Genomic DNA, 19,444 nt, shown 5'->3' on the forward strand with positions numbered 1-19,444 from the left:
GATCTATTTTAATGCAATTCCAGATACCTTGTCATTTCACCTGTAAATGCCTAAGTAAAGATCATGATTTTACATGATTTTCTTTGCATGATTTTTACAGATTTTCTAAGTAGTCCCACTTTAGGATCCAAAAGTAAAACTGAATTATTAACGTTACAGAAGAATTACTTACCTAGCAGTGGATTTATCAAAGCATTCCTTAATGTGTGATAAAATTTAATATAAATTTTCAAGATTACATAGTGTATAATCTGAGGTTGACTTAGGAACATCTATGCTGAGGAACCTCAAATACTATATAAATACAATTCTGAAAAATTTCTACCATTTTTAAAATTTCTCTCTATTCACTGCTACTTTTATCTACTCTACTGTAGTAACTTAAATGTCCTCCTTGCTTCTAGTATTTCCATATTTTAGTTCATCTTCCATATCCATAGAATTCATTTTCTAAAACACAAATATGATAATTCTATTATATCCCTGTTTAAAAATATCTAGCTAATTTCAGGTTCTTAGTAAAGTTCTTCACAACCAGGCCCTTTCTGTCCATTCTCTGTCTCCATTCCTTCCATACCTTTTGGGTGTAATTATTCTGTTTGCTGTTTTTTGACCCACTGTGTTTTTTTTTTTCTTCCACTTAAGATGTCCCTTCTGACAGAAATGCCCTCTCCATCAATCCATTTTCTGATTGGAAATCTCCCACTGGTATTTTGAGATTTAGCTAAAATCTCACGTGTTACCTTCTTTTTGGTAGCTTTCTTTGACACCAATTTTGACCGAATTAGATAATCCCTTATGTGCATTCTTGTAATACTTGCTAGTAGCCCTTATAGCTCTTAAACAGTATGCTGTAGTTATTTACATTCCTGTCTCTTATGCATACCCTCACCTTCCACCCTTACCTAACTACAAGTTGTAGGTTGTCCCAGCAGCCAGCACAGTGCCTGTAAATCATAGAAATTCAGTAATAGTTCACTGAAATTAATCAAATTATTTTTAGCATCCACATTTAAGATGCAATTGAGATGCTATTATACTCCTAGCATAATATGTATAATAATAGGCTTTGAAACAAAGTTAAAATTACTCTTCTTTAGTGTATTATAGTTATTAAACAATTTTTATGCTATTTTTATCCAATAAAGGTCATTTATGGAGGGCCTACCTGTGTACCAAACATGGAGTTGATAGATATAAGGTCTGCTTTTTTATCTTACAGGCAGAATTAGAAAAAGAATAGCAAACAAGAAAGATTGGTTAACACAGTGAGCTGAGTGTTAAAACAGTGGAAAATGGTATGAATGAGAAGGTATTTTCACATATTGACTTAAAAAGGAATGCTATTAAGCATAAGGAGGGTTCTGTGAGAAAAATATATTTTAGTGAATGTAACAATTCAGTAGGGAGACCTTGATTTAAGGGACCATAGCTTGTGATAAACACAGAAGTTCTTTACATATTTTGCCTTTGTCTAATTTTTAAAATAAAATGTTCATAATGTGTCACAATTTTTGTTACATTTATTTTTGTAAAATATTTTCTGTTCTCTTTTTGTAGGTTCTGTTGTAGTTTTTCCTGAGACCACTAGAATGCACTATAATGCAGTATTTTGTGTTTGAAAATGTTTTTCTTTTATATATATATATATAAAATATAAACTCCATAACATTTTATTGCTACTATTATTTTAAAAGCTTTAATGTAATCTGTCTTCAGACTAGTTACATTCAGTTGCTATTTTGACTTCTAGTAGGTATTACTACTTTGTCTTATGGTAAATGAAGTGTGTTTCTGGAAAAATAAGAGGTTGACAGTAACATTTAGAACCTTGTTTACTTTCTAGTAACTGCAAGTCAAATTAATGTCTGTAAATCTTACCTTCTGATGATCAATAGTATTACAAACACATTGAACTGGATGGTCAAACATTTAGTCCAGTGATAAAATCTTTGTGGTTAAGAGACACATTGAGAATAGATGTTCTAAATAATTTGGACCAAACATATTTACTAAAAATTAAGTATATATATAGTTAATTAACCAAATAACAGCAAAAATATTCTCCCTTCTGCCTCAGTTCATTGATTTCCTTTCCCAAGGAAATCTTATCAACTGGTATCTTATGTATTATGTATCCTTCCAGAAAGATTCATATGCATAGGCTAATGAAATAGATATGTATCTTTAAAAAATGTATGGAGACATACATAGTATTTTGTACCTTTTACTTTTTGCTTAAGAGATCAGTTCATTGGCATATGAATATATTTTTTTCTTCTTAATGTGTAAATGTTACTATAAAACATTTCATACATACATATAAGATATAAAGACTTATAAAAAATACTCATGTACCCATCACCTACCTTAAGAAATAGGACATCAACTGCCTATAATTTTCATAGGTTTTCTTAGATTTCCTCTCTATGTAAAACTTTTTTTTCTGTTGTGACTGCAAAATGGTTATTATTGCAAAATAAGAAAGATTTCAGTATTTTACACATTTGAGCAAATAATTTTTCATTTCCTTTCTACTTCTTTTTTCGTTTTTTTCAGACAGGGTCTCACTGTGTCACTCAGGCTGGAGTGCAGTGGCATGATCTTGGCTCACTAACTGCAACCTCTGCAGCTGGGTTTAAGTGATTCTCCCACCTTAGCCTCCTGAATAACTGGGATTACAGGTGCACCACCATGCCTGGCTAATTTTTGTATTTTTTGATAGAGACAGGGTTTCACCATGTTAGCCAGGCTGATCTCAAACTCCTGACCTCTGGTGATCCATCTGCTCGGCCTCCCAAAGTGTTGGGATTACAGGCATGAGCCCCCGTGCCCAGCCACTACTTTTCTTAAATTATGAAAACCCGAATGGTAAGTGCTCTATTAGGTTTTTATAAGGAAAAAAAAAATCTTTCAAATTTGGCTGTGTTACACTTTTCTTCCTTTATTATTTTGGTTCTTCAAATTATTGTTGTTTATATTAATATCCCAGCCTTAACACATTGAATAGTTATTATAAATGGCCTCAATATTTTAGGGAGCCAGGAAGTGAAAATATGCAAATAGATTAAGCAGATATGGCTATTTTTATTCACCCTTTTAAAAATTTCTACATTATCTGGGTGGTTTTTCTAGTCTCATGGTTAAATCCGAGATAGTTAAATCAGATGGTTAAATCCTATTAACCAGAATGATAACATTCTGTCAACTTTGGAAAGAAGATAAGACAGTCTTCCCATTCACAGTTCTTTTTGAGTAAAAGACAAGGGATATCTTGACTAGTTTTAAAAAACTCCTTTCTACTGGAATATCTTATTCAACATTGATGATTTGGGCTGGGGGTTTCCCCCTTGGATTGTGCAGTATAATGCATATTTGGCAAATCATGATTATCTGACAAGGCATATAATATTGTAGATGACTTTTCTTTTTAAAAAGCTCAATTTTTTGAGAAAAGTCTTCTACAAACTTATTTCACAATCCAAACCTTTTTTTTTTTTTTAACTGTTTTTGATAGTAAAATTTAGCTTTGGCAATCATCAGGAAAATTTGAATACTACAGAAACTAGGATGTTATATGGTTCATTTTGTTATTACAGAAGGAAGAGTTATGATTCCCAGAGTTACTCCTTTATTTTGTTATAAGGATACTTGATGGTATAACAACAACAGCAACAACAAAAAAGGCAAGCACTTTTGTATTATAACTTTGACACCATGGAAAGCTATGAGCCTTTGAAAGTTCTAGGAGTGTTCAGCCAGAACTATTGAATTCTTGTGACTACTACTATTGTGTATGTTAAAGTTAATTTAAATATATTTTAAGATGGTCTGTATTTTCTCATTTCTTTGTTAGAGCCAAATACCACAAGTTGAAATATGAGACAGAATTGAATCAGGGAGATATGAAGCCTCCAAGCTATGATTCTGTTAAGCTAATTTTAAAGGAAGTTTAAGCATTAAAAGAAAGTTAATGTCTAGTATTTTCTAGCAACATTTACAACTGTAAGTTACTTTCTAATTATTTGTATATCAGTTATTTTTTCTGACCTGCTTGTCTTTTGGCACCATTTAGTGTCATTTAGATCATTTTCCACCACCTTCCTTCCTTTTCCCTCTTCCTCTTTCTTTTAGTTCCCTATTTTCTGCTTATGTTCTACACTTACTGGAAGGATCAGAGTTCATGGGGTAACAGGCACCAGCATAACCTTGTCTTGCTGGGTCTGCCCAGAGTTAATGGGAACTTTCAGATGTGCAGTACAAAGTACATCATGCTCTTGAAATCCTGAGAAAGATTAGGAAATTAGGTAAGAGATTTCTTGTTAAAGCATGGAGGAATTCCTCATCCCAAAAACATAATTCTTCAGTTTCAGGTGGAAAACTGTTTTGGTCTTTCTTGTCCACAGGAGTTTCTGTAACTAGAACATGTTTTAACAGCTGAACCATTTATTATATTTTTGAATTATTTCTTCTTTTTCTTTTCCTACTTCTTCAAACCATCAAACAATATAAAATATTACTTGTAAATAATCAGATATTAAGAAATATAATTCACTTATCAGTAGGTATTAGGAAAGAATGACAAAAATTAATCAAAAGTTATCAACCATGTTTCAGATAGGTACGTTTTTGGCATAATTTCAGGTTAAATTTCCCAATCAGATGTCTGAAGACATTAATGTTCATTTATATCGTTTACTGAAATACGTACCTTGTGCTAGAGGCTATGTGTGTGTATATATATATATATATTCACTTTAATTTTTTTTTTTTGAGACGGAGTCTCGCTCTGTCACCCAGCTTGGAGTACAGTGGCACAATCTCGGCTCACTGCAGGCTCCGCCCCCTGGGTTCAAGCCATTCTCCTGCCTCAGGCTCCTGAGTAGCTGGGACTACAGATGCCTGCCACCACGCCTGGCTAATTTTTTGTATTTTTAGTAGAGACGGGGTTTCACCGTGTAAGCCAGGATGGTCTCGATTTCCTGACCTCGTGATTCACCCACCTCAGCCTCCCAAAGTGCTGGGATTACAGGCGTGAGCCACCATGCCCGGCCACATATTCACTTTAAATTTTAAAGTAGTTATTTGGTAAAGTATCTTCGGTAAAGATAATATTTATTTGGATTTTACATATGTGAAATTAAAGTCAGAGAAGTGGAAAAACTTGTCCAACGTCACACAGATGTTAAGCAATGATAGAATATGGAGCTGAACCCAGGTCTTTCTGACTCCAAAATTCATGTTCTTTATTTTATCATGTTGCTTCTGTATTTGACAGTGTATGAAAGAACTTTCCAAAATGACATCTAAATGTACTGCAAATTTTATAGTTAATTTAGTGTAGTAGTATATTAATGCATTTCCTTAGCTGAATATTAAATGCTTGAGATCTAGAGCAATGCCAGTTGATCACTGGTGTGTTTTTTTCCTTTGTTTTTTTAATATTCTGTCTTTTACTTGAGTGTCTGTTCTTGTGACCTGAGATGTGCTTAAATTTCAAAATAAATTTTTAAAAAATCTAGGCTATTTGTTAAAAACTGTTCTAAAACTATATTAACTGACTCAAAGAAGTGATTTTAATTGATATTGTATTAAAAGGTTTTCATTTCTTACGTTTTGGATACCAGTTTAGGAGAATAGAAGCCTAGATGCAATATATTTTTAAATGTTTGTAAGTAAACATGGCTGGCTGCAGTGGCTAATGCCTTTATCCCACTTTGGGAGGCCAAGGTGGGAGGATTGCTTAAGGCTAGGAGTTTGAGACCAGTCTGGGCAACGTAGCAAGACCCTGTCTCTACCAAAAAATTTAAAAATTAGCTGGGGATGGTGGCACATGCCTGTAGTCCTAGCTACTGGGGAGTCTGAGGTGAAAGGATCACTTGAGCTCAGGAGTTTGAGGTTAGGTTATAGTGTGCTAAGATTATGCCACTGCACTCTAACCTGAGTGACAGAGTGAGATCCTGTCTCTTAAAAAAAAATTATAAATTTTATAATTTTATAATTTTATGCAGCTCAGTAGAAAGGGCTTGCGCTTTAAAAGCAGATAGATGTAAGTTTGACTCTGCCCCAACGTTTTAAATTTCCGTGATCCTACTTAATTTATCTATGGTTACTCCATTCCTGATCTGTGAACTAGGAAATACTCTGAGAATACTTCCTAACTCAAATGTTCATTTTCTTAGTATACAATACCTAGTTATTCTCAGTATATAATACTTAGTATCTAGTATCATTTCATCTATCTTTCCAATCATGCATTCATCTTATAAAGATTATATGTATAATGTTTTTCAGACCTAGTACCAAATCCAGTGAGTAAGACAACAATGCCCTGTTGGATTTTTATAGGGCAGACAGACAGTTAAAGAAGTGATTACAATAACATATGACATGTATAATGGAGAAATAATAAGTGTTATTGAGCGCAGTAGCACAAACCTAGTCAAGTGGTCAGGAAAGGCTTCTTGGAGGAAGTGATGTTTAATTTTGACATCTGAAGGACAAGTAGGAATTAGCCAGGGCAAGTAAACTGACTAAATATTTGTTGAATGGGAGGTGGGAGAAAGGCAGGGTATTAGCAGCAGAGCTTCTGAGGTAAGACTATGGCACATTTGAGAAATGGGATACCTGAATAGTAGTGGGAGAGAGGGAAGGAATGTTTCCAGATGTAGATAGAGAGTTAGCTGGGGGGTAAAATAGTTACAAGGGCCTTGTGAAACATGTTAAGTAGTTCACGCTTAGGAATATTCTAAGCATTTGAAGGATCTTAATTAGGGGTTTATGATGAGATTTACTCTTGGATTACATGGGCTGTAGTGTGGAAGATGGATTAGAGAGGAGCAACGTTGGAGATGGGGCAACTGGTTAGAGGACTGTTGCAGAAACCTGGGCAAATGAGTAAGGTTTCCTTGACAAGAGTGTGTTCAGGAAATATTTAGGAAGTAAAATATGCAGAAACTAGTTCTTTTTATATATATGTAAATTTGATTTTATGCTGATCTTCTCTGTATTATTCTAATTTTAGTATATGTGCTGCCAAGGCAAGCACAGGAACTACTTCTTGATTGGATGTAGGGGGTAAAAAAAGGATGAGTCAGAAGTGACTCCCACATTTGTAATTTAAACAACTAGACCAGAAGTAGATTTGGAAAATGGTGGGTTCACTTTTAGATTTATTTCTTAGATAACCAAGTGAAGATGGCTAGTAGACAGTTGAGTATATGGGTCTTGAGCTCAAGCCAGAAGTATGGATGTGTTAGAGACATAAATTTGAGAGGCATCCACATATGGTACTGGTGGCACTCACGGCCATTGGAGTTGAAACAGTCACCCAGGAGCTGTATGTGAGGTAAGACTACATAAAATGGAGCCCTGAGGAATGACATTTAAAAGACTGGTAGAAGAATGGAAACATGAAAAAGAGTCTGATACAGAGTACATTAACAGTAGGAGGAAAACCAGGAGACCAAGGAAACCAAGAGAAGAGAGGGCTTCCAGAAGGAAGGACTGTTTAACACTACTGGTTAATTCCCAGAGGGCTGAAGAATATCTGTAGGACTTTGTGACACATGGGGCACTGAGAACTTTAGGAGAGAGGTGAGGGCAGAAACAAAGTGGGTATAGTTAGCTTTCAGGAAGCTTAGGTTGTGAAGGTGAAGGAGAGAGATTAGAGGGCAATAGCTGGAAGGACACATGGGGTCAAGGAAAGTGTGTGTGTGTGTGTGCACGCCCGCGTGTGCACACTCATGCGCACATGTGTGATGTGTGTCTTAGAGGAGTAACCAATAAAAGGGAAAGAGTAGAGATACTCAAAATAGGAAGATAATCTGAAGAAGGTTATAGGGATTGGATTCTGAGCATAGCTGGAGAATGGCAGGAGGAGCATGTCTTTTATCATTACCAAGAGAGAATGTAGGAAGTTAGGTTAACAGGTTTATAGATTTGGATTTCTGTTTGGTGGTGGGTATTTGAGGGAATGTCCACAAGTGATAGCTTTATGTATGAGATAGGATTATCTGCTGAGAGTGGGTCAGACGTTTAAGAAAAGTAGAGAAGTTTTAAAATGCTAATGGTAAACAGGAAGACTAACTTTCTAGGGAATAGTAGGATCAAGAAAACCTAAGGGTCCAGTTGAGGTGTGTGATCATGAGTGTATGTAGAGGCACTAGGCTGCACATTTGGTCGCCTGGGTAAAGTCAAAGAGAATGCAGATAGTTAATAGTTGAATTCACGGAGAGACAAAGGGACAAAAAAAAATTGGCAAAGGAATGATTGAAGTGATAAGCCATGAACTAAAACTACAGAGGGAAGGAAGTGAAGACACAAGGAGGCTGGCTAATGGGTGAATTAAAAGTAAGGGTGTAGATCCTGGTCTAGAGCAGGTCAGCAAACTTTTTCTGTAAAGGGCCGGATAGTAAATATTTTGAGTTTTGCAGGCTGTTTGTTGCAGCTACTCAACTTTGCCACTGTAAAATGCAAGCATTCATAGACAGTACATAAATGAATGGATGTGTCTGTACTATAAAAACAGGTGGTAGGCTGGATTTGACATGCAGGCAATAGTATGCTGGCCCCTGGCTAGAGGTCCCAGCTAAATTAAAGAACTAGCGAATTTAGGGAAAAAAGAAAGAAAAAAGAACTAATGAACTGGGAGTAATTGAGCCTGATGGGTCTGCTCAGAATCAGTTTGCATCTATGATAGTTCTTTATGAAGACAAGACCTAAGACATGGCAGCTAGAGAGAGTGGTGGCTGTGGAGAGGCAGAAGTGGATCTCCTACATGCATATTGATTTCACTCAAGATGATGTAGACGTTTGGTGGCAGAAGCATGTGAGCCAGATTTGGAGGTTATCTTGGGATTTATAGATGACGGTGATAAGGACTGGAGGTAGCAGAAAGGGTATATTCAAATAGTGTAACCATTAAAGAAGCAGGGTTTTTTTTTCCATTCTTTGTTCTTTTATCTATTTACCATATTTTCCTAAAATTGATAATCCAGACATTTTCTGAAACATTTTTCACAAAAATTTACTTTTCCTTTCTAATTTTTTTTTGTCCCACTTCCAGACCTTCATATTTCTACTTTAGGAGAATATTATCTCAGGCTATGTTAAAATGTATTTATTTTTGATATTTCAGTCTCTTCTATTTAATATTAGAAGCCAGGTAGTTATTTAAAGTTGAATATATCCAGTGTGATAAATTCTGTCTTTTAATTGGGAAATTTAGACCATTTGCACTTACGATTATTGATATGGTTAGGTTAATGCTACCACCTTTGTAATTTGTTTTGTTCAGTCTGTTCTTATTTCTTTTCCTTCTTTTTCAGCCTTTTGAATTATCAAATATTTTTTATGATTCAGTTTTATCTCTTTTGCTGACTTATTAGCAGTAATTCTTATTTTAGTAATTGCTTTAGGGCTTACAAGGCACATCTTTAACTTATTACAGTCTGTCTTCAAGTGATAATACACCACTTCATCGATAGTACAATAACCTTATAATAGTGTACTTCCGTTTCTCCTCTTCCCAGTCTTTGTGCTATTGTTGTCATGTATTTTACTTCCATATATGTGATAAACCACACACTCCATTGTTATTTTTTTTCCAGCAGTCTTTTGTCTTTTAAAGATATTTAAATAATAATATGAAAAATAATTCCCAGTACTCATTATTCCTTTGTGTAGATCTGTGTTTCCATATTATTTTCCTTCAACCTTAAAGTCTTCCGCTCACGTATCTTCTAATGTGGAATGCTAGTAATGGATTTTTGCAGCTTTTGTATGTCTGAAAAAGTATTTTTTTTTTTTTTTTTTTTTTGAGACGAAGTCTCGCTCTTTTCCCCCAGGCTGGAGTGCGATGGCACGATCTCGGCTCACTGCAACCTCTGCCTCCCAGGTTCAAGTGATTCTCCTGCCTCGGCCCCCCGGAGTAGCTGGGATTACAGGCGCCTGCCACCACGCCTGGATAATTTTTGTATTTTTAGTAGAAATTGGGTTTTACCATGTTGGCCAGGCTGGTCTAGAACTCCTGACCTCAGGTGATCCGCCCAGCTTGGCCTCCCAAAGTGCTGGGATTACAGGCGTGAGCCACTGTGCCCAGCCTGAAAAAGTCTTTATTTTGCTCATAGGCATTATTTCTGATGAGATACCTCCTGTTGCCCTTATTTTTGTTCATCTGTGTATAATGTGCCCTATTTCTCTGGCTGCTTTTAAGATTTTCTCTTTATCATTGGTTCTAAATGATTTTATTATGATATGCCCTGGTGTAGCCCTCTCTATGTATTTCTTATGCTTGGGATTTACTGAGTTTCTTGGATCTATGGATTTATAGTTTTCATGGAATTTGGCACTTTTCAGCCATTATTTCTTCAGATACTGTTACTGTTCCTCCCTGTGCTATGATCTGGAAACTCTCTCTAGGTGGTGTCTGGGATAATCATGAGGCTTACTACCTGTTTGCTTCCCCCTTCTCTCAGGTATTGCTGTCCTTTGTTGCATGATGTCCAGTGATTTGAAAACCATTGTTTCATCTGTTTTGTTTTACTGTTGGTTCAGCAGGACGGTAAATCTAGTGTCTGTTACTCTAATTTGACTGGAAATAACAGTCAAATACTTTAGATATTACTGAGAAATTCAACTATTATCTATATTAAAATCCTCACTTTTATATAATGTCACTTTTTGAACTTGACAAGGCAAGAATGAATGTGATAGTTGATGACTACTTACTAACCATGGAAAGAACTGCGAGCTTAGCCTGAATAAGGAAATATAAGAGCTATTTGACTTTGGGTTTCTTTTTTTAACCTGAATTTTTTTTTTTTTTGAGATGAAGTCTCTAGCTCTGTTGCCCAGGCTGCAGTGCAGTGGTGCAATCTCGATTCACTGCAACCTTCGCCTCCTGGGTTCAAATGATTCTCCTGCCTCAGCCTCCCTAGTAGCTGGGATTACAGGCATGCACCACCTTGCCCAGCTTTTTTTTTTTTGGGTGGTTGGGGGTGGGGATAGAGGCTTGCTGTGTCGCCCAGGCTGGAGTGTGGTGATGTGATCTTGGCTCACAGCAACCTCCAGCTCACTACAACCTCTGCCTGCCAGGTTCATGTGATTCTCCTGCCTCAGCCTCCTGAGTCGTTGGGATTACAGGCATGAGCCACCGCACCTGGCCTCCAACTAACTTTTGTATTTTTAGTAGAGATGAAGTTTCACCATATTGGCCAGGCTGGTCTCAAACTCCTGGGTTCGAGTGATCCGCCCACCTCGGCCTCCCAAAGTGCTGGGATTACAGGCATGAGCCACCGTGGCCCAGCCATAACCTCAGATGTTAGAGGGTCAGATTTTATCTCAGTGTAAGAATACACTTTTTTTAAGAGGATAGGGTACATTCTTATTTAATTATTATTAAGATATAATTTACATATCATAAAAGTCACCCTTTTTAGTGTTTTCACAAATCTCTCCCTCCCTATGCTAATCCCCTGGCAACCAGTAGTCTGTTTTCCATTTCTATAGTTTTGCCTTTTCTAGAAAGTCATATGAATTCCAGAATCTTACAGATGGTAGCCTTTTGATTCTGGCTTATTCACTTAGAATAATGCATTTGAGATTTATGTATGTTTGTATCAGTAATTCATTCCTTGTTCTTCTTGAGTAGTATTCCATTGATTTGCTGTATCACACTTTTGTAATATCACTGGCTGCCAAAATAGGCAGAAGTAGTTGAGTATATTTGAGGACGGCATAGAAAGGATTTAGCCCTATTCTGATGGGAGATTTAATGACCTCAGAACTTCATTTAACATCTGAAGTTTTGAAATGGCAATGTAAATGTTTTTACTTGGCAAGTACAGGTTATTCACTTGACTTAAGAAGGGGATATATTGGAATATACTGTGTTACCTACACAGATCCTGAATTTGTGATCAGTGGAAACAAGATGTATTTGTTTTCCCTAGTTTGGGGACAGCGTTTTTGCTCCCTTCTTTTTTAATTTTTTAAATTTATTTTCTCTTTGAAGTTATCACAAAGTAATTAGCTTCTTTTTGGAGTTAATTTAATTCCCCTTATTTTCTACCTGCCTCTCCAGTCTACTTCTGTTTCTTTGGTATATCACAGAACTAAGCCTAGTTATTTTAGAGTTGTGTTAGAAGAAAAACAAACTTGGAAGATTTAATTCTTATTTTTATTCTTGTATTTCTCTAATTTCTTATTGTAGTGATAGCATGTGAAGGAAAATGCTGGGGCTCTGGAGTGAAACGGAAATTCAACACTTACAATTGTGTTTCTAACTAAAAATCCTGAAAATTACCTTCCAACATTCAGCTTTCTTATCTTTAAAATGAGGCTAAGTACCTATCTTTGAGGTTGTAAGGAATAAAAGAGATAATGTATGTGTTTTTAACACAGTATGTAGTAAATACTTAACTTCTTTCTTTCTTTTTTTTTTGGGAGACTGAGTCTCACTCTGTCACCCATGCTGGAGTGCAGTGGCATCATCTCGGCTCACTGCAACCTCTGCCTCTCAGGTTCAAGCGATTCTCCTGCCTCAGCCTCCTGAGTAGCTGGGAAACAGGCATGTGCCACCACACCTGGCTAAGTTTTTGTATTTTTAATAGAGACAGGATTTCACTGCGTTAGCCAGGCTGGTGTCTGTCTCCTGACCTCGTGATCCGCCCACTTTGGCCTCCCAAAGTGCTGGGATTACAGGTGTGAGCCACCATGCCTGGCCCGTAAATACTTAATTTCAAATGTCACCAAATAAATTTTTCCAGTCCCTTTTGTATCTCCACTTGAATAAGATCCTATAAAGATCAGCAGTTTTTTAGAGTTTGATCAAGGGCTGAGGAAAGTATGCACTTTTTTTGTACTGTTAATGTAGAACCATAGTGTAGCTTGGAGATTGTGCAGTCCAGACTTACCATAGGGAAAGCTCTTTTTATTTTACCACCTTCTAAAAAGGATTCTGCTTTTACCTAATGATGAATTTAAGCTTTAAAATGTTTAGGAGGTTTTCATTCAAAGAATGTCATTAAAAGAATACTTGAGGTTTTTTTTTTTTTTGAGATGGAGTCTTGCTCTGTCGCCCACGCTGGAGTGCAATGGCGCAATCATCTCGGCTCCCTGCAGCCTCTGCTTCTTGGGTTCAAGGGATTGTCCTGCCTCAGCCTGCCGAGTAGTTGGGATTACAGACACCCATCACCACTAATTTTTGTATGTTTAGTAGAGATGAGGTTTTTGCTATGTTGGTCAGGCTGGTCTCAAACTCCTGACCTCAGGTGATCCACCCACCTCGGCCTCCCAAGGTGCTGGGATTACAGGTGTGAGCCACCATGCCTGGCCTACCTGAAGTTTTTAAATGTGATAGCTAATGAAGGAAACAGGTTTGGATTGAGGTTGTTATATATCTGCTCTTTACCAAATTGGCTTTTCTACCATCATTCCTCAGTATTTTGTTCTAGTTCTTTTTTTAAAAAAAGTTATTTATTTGTTATTTATTTATTCATTCATTCATTCATTTTTTTGAGACAGAGCCTCCCTGTGTTGCCCAGGCTGGAGTACAGTGGCACGATCACAGCTCACTGCAGCCTCGTCTTCCCAGGCTTAGGTGATTCTCCCACCTAAGCCTCCCTAGTAGCTGGGACCACAGCTGCATGCCACTATGCCCAGATAATTTTTTTTTGTAGAGACGGGGTTTACTCCATGTTGCCCAGGCTGGTGTCAAACTCCTGGATTCTAGAGATCCACCTGCCTTGGCCTCCCAAATTGCTGGGATTATAGGTGTGAGCCACCATGCCCAGTTATTATTTATTTTTTAATTTTAATTTCTGTGGGTACATAGTAGGTGTATATATTTATGGAGTGCATGAGATGTTTTGATAGAAGCGTGCAATGTGTACTAGTCACATCATGGAGAATGGGGTATCCATCCCCTCAAGCATTTATCCTTTGTGTTACAAATAATCCAGTTATACCCTTAGTTATTTTTAAATGTTCAATTATTATTATTATTAACTTGTTCTAGTTCTGATGTGCTACTTTATAATAATTTTATTTGGCTCTCATTGTGTGACTTGATTGGATAAGTCTTTGTTCTGGAGAAAAATTCTCAGTCTAGTTAAAGATAGGGAAAATGTATTTATTTTAGTTCTGCTACTCTTAGGGAAATCCAGTAGCAATAATTTATATCAGAGTTATGTTATAGAAATTACAGTTAAAAAACAGAACTTGCATTATCCTAACACATACCTTACAGTTGGCAGTTTTACATATTCTTAATCTTATAAATGTTTAATGGAAGTCATTAATGAATTAAGATGCCCTCTAATACGTAAAACAAGTCAGTTTTATTATGACTTAATGTTTTCTAGATGAAAGTAATGAAACAGAAGTGCAGCCACAACAAAACAGCCAGTTAATGTGGAAACAAGGTTGACAACTACTCAGACAGTAAGTGTCCCATGTTCAAACTTATAAATGGCTGACGACAAGAAACAGTTTTATGAAGTTATTTTTACTGTGTATTTTCAAGTCAGATGAATATTTTATCTCTTATACGGATGCTGTGAAAAAGCTTAATTGAATTACTGTTCCTTTTTCATATGAAATACCTTTTCTGTGTGGTACAACTTATATAGTTAAAATAATTTTATAACTTTAAAATTATTCTTTTCGTTGCATATTTTATGTATGAATATATAACATTTTAATATATGTGCAGTTGGCCAGGTGCAGTAGCTCATGCCTGTAATCCCAGCACTTTGGGAGGTCAAGGTGGATGGATCACTTGAAGTCAGGAGTTTGAGATCAGCCTCACCAACATGGTGAAACCCCATCTCTACTAAAAATACAAAATTAGCTGGGTGTGGTAGCACATACCTGTAATCCCAGCTACTTGGGAGGCTGAGGCAGGAGAATTGCTTGAACCCGGGAGGTGGAGTTTGCAGTGAGCCAAGATCGTGCCATTGCACTCCAGCCTGGGCAACAAGAGTGAAACTTCATCTCAAAAAAAAAAAAAATGTGCAATTGGTGTCTACATGCAATTTTGTTATGTTTTAAAACTTTTAAATAATTGGAGAACTTTTTGAATTCTCCAAATTTGCAAATATTGCCTAACATATAGTTCATTCATTCATTTATTCATTCATTTATTTGAGATGGAGTCTCACTCTGTCACCCAGGCTGGAGTCCAGTGGCACAATCTTGGCTTACAGCAACTGCTGCCTCCTGGGCTCAAGTGATTCTCTTGCCTCAGCCTCCTGGGTAGCTGGGACTACAGGTGTGTGCCTCTATGCCTAATTTTTTTTGTATTTTTGTAGAGATGGGGTTTTGCCATGTTGGCCAGGCTGGTCTTGAACTCCTGACTTCGAGTGATCTCCCCACCTTGGCCTCCCAAAGTGCTGGGATTACAGGTGTGAGCCAGCACGCCCGGTCAATTTTCTTCCATAAAATAATAATGTATTTGAGACAATAAAGAGTAAACAAAGATGGGTTGAGGTTCTGATATCAAGAGGTAGACTAGACTCACCAGCTCAGTGCCTGGTTCTTGAATACCACCTTTGAAACTCATATTCAGATTTGTGCCTCAGTAAAATGAAATTTACTACCTGGTTTTTTGGAGGTTGATTACAAGTTGTTTAAACCCAAGGTTTCCAAAGTAGATGTATAGCAGCTATTACTTTTGACCACGGAAAGAGAATCTTAAAATGTCTTTGCATATGTATTTTTTAATCTAGATAGTTACAAGAAAACGAGATATTTTCTGATATTTAATAAGTGCATTTTTACTAATGCCCACACTTTGACCTTAAATAATGACTTACACATCTTCCTTTTTAAAATAGATGTGTTCTTAGAATGTTAATCTTTTTTAAACAAAAAAATGGTTTCATAACGAGCTATCCAAGAGATTTTTTCAAAAACTTCAAAGGACCCATAATCTACTCTTCTGAGTAAAGGTGTCATTTTCTCAATGAATGAGGAAGTAACTGTTGAGTAAAACCAGCTTATCTATGGCCTTCCCTTGTTGTCTCTCTTATTGGCGTCATGATAGGTGAACAGAAGGTAGTTCAGTTTCTCCAGATTACCATAGAAGACAGCTCGGTGGATCCTCCTCAGATGAAACGTTTTAATGTGGTATTGGGGAAATGAGAAGCCATCCGAGCACAAGTGCTCCCTGAGGGTGGGCCACCATTCTGGCTCGTAGTCTTCCACAATCGTCGGCTGCAAATTGTAGCCTGGGAACGCTCCAGCAGTATTTCAGCTCGCCTTCAGGGATCGCCGCCTCCGAAACAACAAGCAATGCAGTCTGTCTACAGACCTTCGCACAGACTCAGCGCCTCCCGCCTCTCAGCAGAAACGCCCAACAGAACCATTAGGACCAGCGAGCACGCGCACCTTAGCCGGCCCCGCCCAGCAGGCCCGAGGTGGAGAAACCGCCCTAGCAGCTCTCTCGCGGCGCCCAGTGCAGGCGGCGGTTGCTGCTTAGGTGCCGCAGGCTGGCGGGGCTCCCTGGAGCGCAAGGCGCGCCCTGCCCCAGGGTCTGTTTGACTGTCGTCCGCAGGCTCTTTTCCACCGGCTCCCGATGCTCGGAGCCCCCCGCGCGGGGCCCTCTGCAGCCCAGGGATGGGGCTGAGTGGTGCTTCTCCACCTGGTGCCGCCGCTGGGCCCACAGCCCGACTTCGCCACTGCGTCGCCCCCGGGGTCCGCGCTGATGGGCGCGAGGCAGGATAGGACCCGGGGTTGCCACCGCTGCAGCCAGCGCAGCACTTGCAGGTGGCAGCTGCAGCTCGGGCTCCGGCGGGGGCTGGCGGGGCTCCCCTGGGATGGCCTCCTGGGCCCTGAGTGCGCCGCCCATCCGGCCAGAGGGTGTGCTCCCCCTGCACCCTGGGCCGAAGCCCATGCCCTGCGCTCCTGCCGCACACTGCCTGACTTGCCGGGGTCCGTGCGGCTAGAGGCGCCTGCCCGGTCGGGGATTCCCAATCCTCGGCAACCCCTGCTCCATGTGCTGGTGGCGGCTGCAGCTGCAGCGCCCATGGGCTGACATGGCTTCCCGGAGCTGCAGCCGGCAACGCCCAAGGGCCCCACAGGCTGCGCTGCCCTTGCCAGCTGCTCCTGACCCACGCCCAGAGCGCAGGACCTGGCGGTCGGCACTCTGCAGCCACGGGGATGAGGCTGAGCGCCGGTTCTCGGCCTCGTGGCTCCGCTGGGGCCACAGCCTGACTTCACTTCCCCTTCGCCCAAGTCGTGTGATGGGCACGTGTGAGGAGGGGCAATCGGGGTTCCCAAGACTGCTTCCTGCATGCCACTCCGTGGCCACTAGGATAGGGCTAAGGAGCCGCCAGGGGATGAGCATGTCATGGCCATCGGGATGGGGCTGAAAATCTATCTTTATCCTTATGCACCTGCCCAGCCAACTTCCCGACAGCCACTACCGCAGCATCCTGTCAGGGAGTCCTTGCTGTTGGGGCGGGGATGGGGAGGGCATGGAGAATCAGGGATGGTTTGGCCATTGCTGCTGGTGCCTGACGTGCAGGTGGCAGCTGCACCTAGGGCACGGGCTGGTAGGTCTTCTCTTTTGGATGGTTTCCAGGTGGCCCATTGCACCGTGACCAAGCCAGAGGGTCCACTCCACCTTAGCCCACACTGGGAGTCCAGGGGCTACAGGCGTGGGTACTGCGTGGACAACCAGAAGGGGCTCAGCAGCCAGTTCAGCTTTCCTGCCTTTGCAGGACCTGGTTGACAGTGGTGGCAGTGTCTGGCGCCAGAGTCCGCGGTTAGGGTCCTGGTTGGGGAAAGGGGTGGGCAGATGGGGATTGCCTGGCCACTGCAGCCCAAGGGAGACATGCAGGTGGCAGCCGCACTATAGGTGCAAGAGTGGGCTAGCAGGGCTCCCCTGGGATGGTCTCTGGGTCGCTGAGTGTACTGTCAACCTGGCTTAAAAATCCACTCCTACTCGACCCTTGCCTGGATCATAGACCTTGGCACTGGGCACTCTGCAGCCACATGCATGGGGCTGAGGTGTGGTTTCCTGGGGTGGAGCCACAGACCCACTGACTGCCTGACTTCATGCCATGTGAATAATTGCAACCATGTGAATAATTTCATTAAATGTAAATTAAGCACATATATTAAAAGAACAAAGCTGGAGGCATCACACTACCCAACTTCAAACTATACTACAACGTTACAGTAACCAAAACAGCATGGTACTGGTACCAAAACAGATATATAGACCAATGGAACAGAACAGAGGCCTCAGAAGTAACACTACACACCTACAATCATCTGATCTTTGACAAACCTGACAAAAGCAATGGGAAAAGGATTTCCTATTTAATAAATGGTGTTTGGAAAACTGGCTAGCCATATGCAGAAAAATGAAACTGAACCCCTTCCTTACACCTTATACAAAAATTATCTCAAGATAAATTAAAGACTTAAATGTAAGACCTAAAAACCATAAAAATCCTAGAAGAAAACCTAGGCAATACAATTCAGGACATAGGCACAGGCAAAGACTTCACGTCTAAAACACCGAAAGCAATGGCAACAAAAGCCAAAATTTACAAATAGGACCTAATTAAACTAAAGAGCTTCTGCACAGCAAAAGAAACTATCATCAAAGTGAACAGGCAACCTACAGAATGGGAGAACATTTTTAAAATCTATCCATCTGACAAAGGGCTAATATCCAGAATCTACAAAGAACTTAAACAAATTTACAAGAAAAAAACAACCCCATCAAAAAGTGGGCAAAGGATATGAACAGACACTTCTCAAAAGAAGACATTTAAAAAAAATTTTTTATTTAACATTTTCTAAAAATACAAAAAGATGCATATCAAATATATTAGGAAGGTTACACATGGGAAGACAGGGAATAGAAATGGGGGGTGGGAATGAAAGAAAAATGAGAGAGGGGGCTCATAATTGGTATTTTCTGTAGAGACAGCGTTTCTCCATGTTGGTCAGGCTGGTTTTGAACTCCTGACCTCAACTGATCTGCCCGCCTTGGCCTCCCAAAATGCTGGATTACAGGCGTGAGCCACCGAACCCAGCCCAAGTTTTTATTTTTAAAAACCAAGTAAACACATCAAAAACAAAACTACTACTTACGTTGTAAGTTAGTGAGTCTGCTTCATTGGCCACTGTAAGGCCTGCTAGTTCTCCAAGTCCCAGTTCACTTTCAAGGGCTTCATCTGCTCCCATGATGAATGACTTTTCAGAAGAAGGAGGAAATGTCAATGCTTCCACTGAAGAGGGAAGACAAAGGAAACATTAAAAAATCTCTAAGGAGCCAATATTTAGTCTCATTTGCTTGCATCAAATTTCTTGTAAGTGCATGTATACACTTGTTTTTAAATGCTTTTAAACACAATAAAATTTAGTGAGCAGAAAATCCTAAATAATTTATTGCTTTTTCCTTAACTACAGGTAAAGGCATCAA

At 39.4% G+C, this 19,444-nt stretch overlaps 1 protein-coding gene across 1 annotated transcript in view; it reads left to right on the top strand.

Annotated features, from left to right (window-relative positions):
• The window catches only part of STRN (striatin), a 141,999-nt gene that overhangs the window by 54,365 nt on the left and 68,190 nt on the right, over positions 1 to 19,444 (top strand). Inside the window, 3 exon segments of the mRNA XM_058429058.1 lie at positions 3,857 to 3,929; position 6,571; positions 14,367 to 14,445. Coding sequence (XP_058285041.1) covers positions 3,857 to 3,929; position 6,571; positions 14,367 to 14,445 — 153 coding nt within the window.

Source organism: Hylobates moloch, unplaced genomic scaffold (genome assembly GCF_009828535.3).
Source record: "Hylobates moloch isolate HMO894 unplaced genomic scaffold, HMol_V3 SCAFFOLD_15, whole genome shotgun sequence".
Lineage (NCBI taxonomy): Eukaryota > Metazoa > Chordata > Mammalia > Primates > Hylobatidae > Hylobates > Hylobates moloch.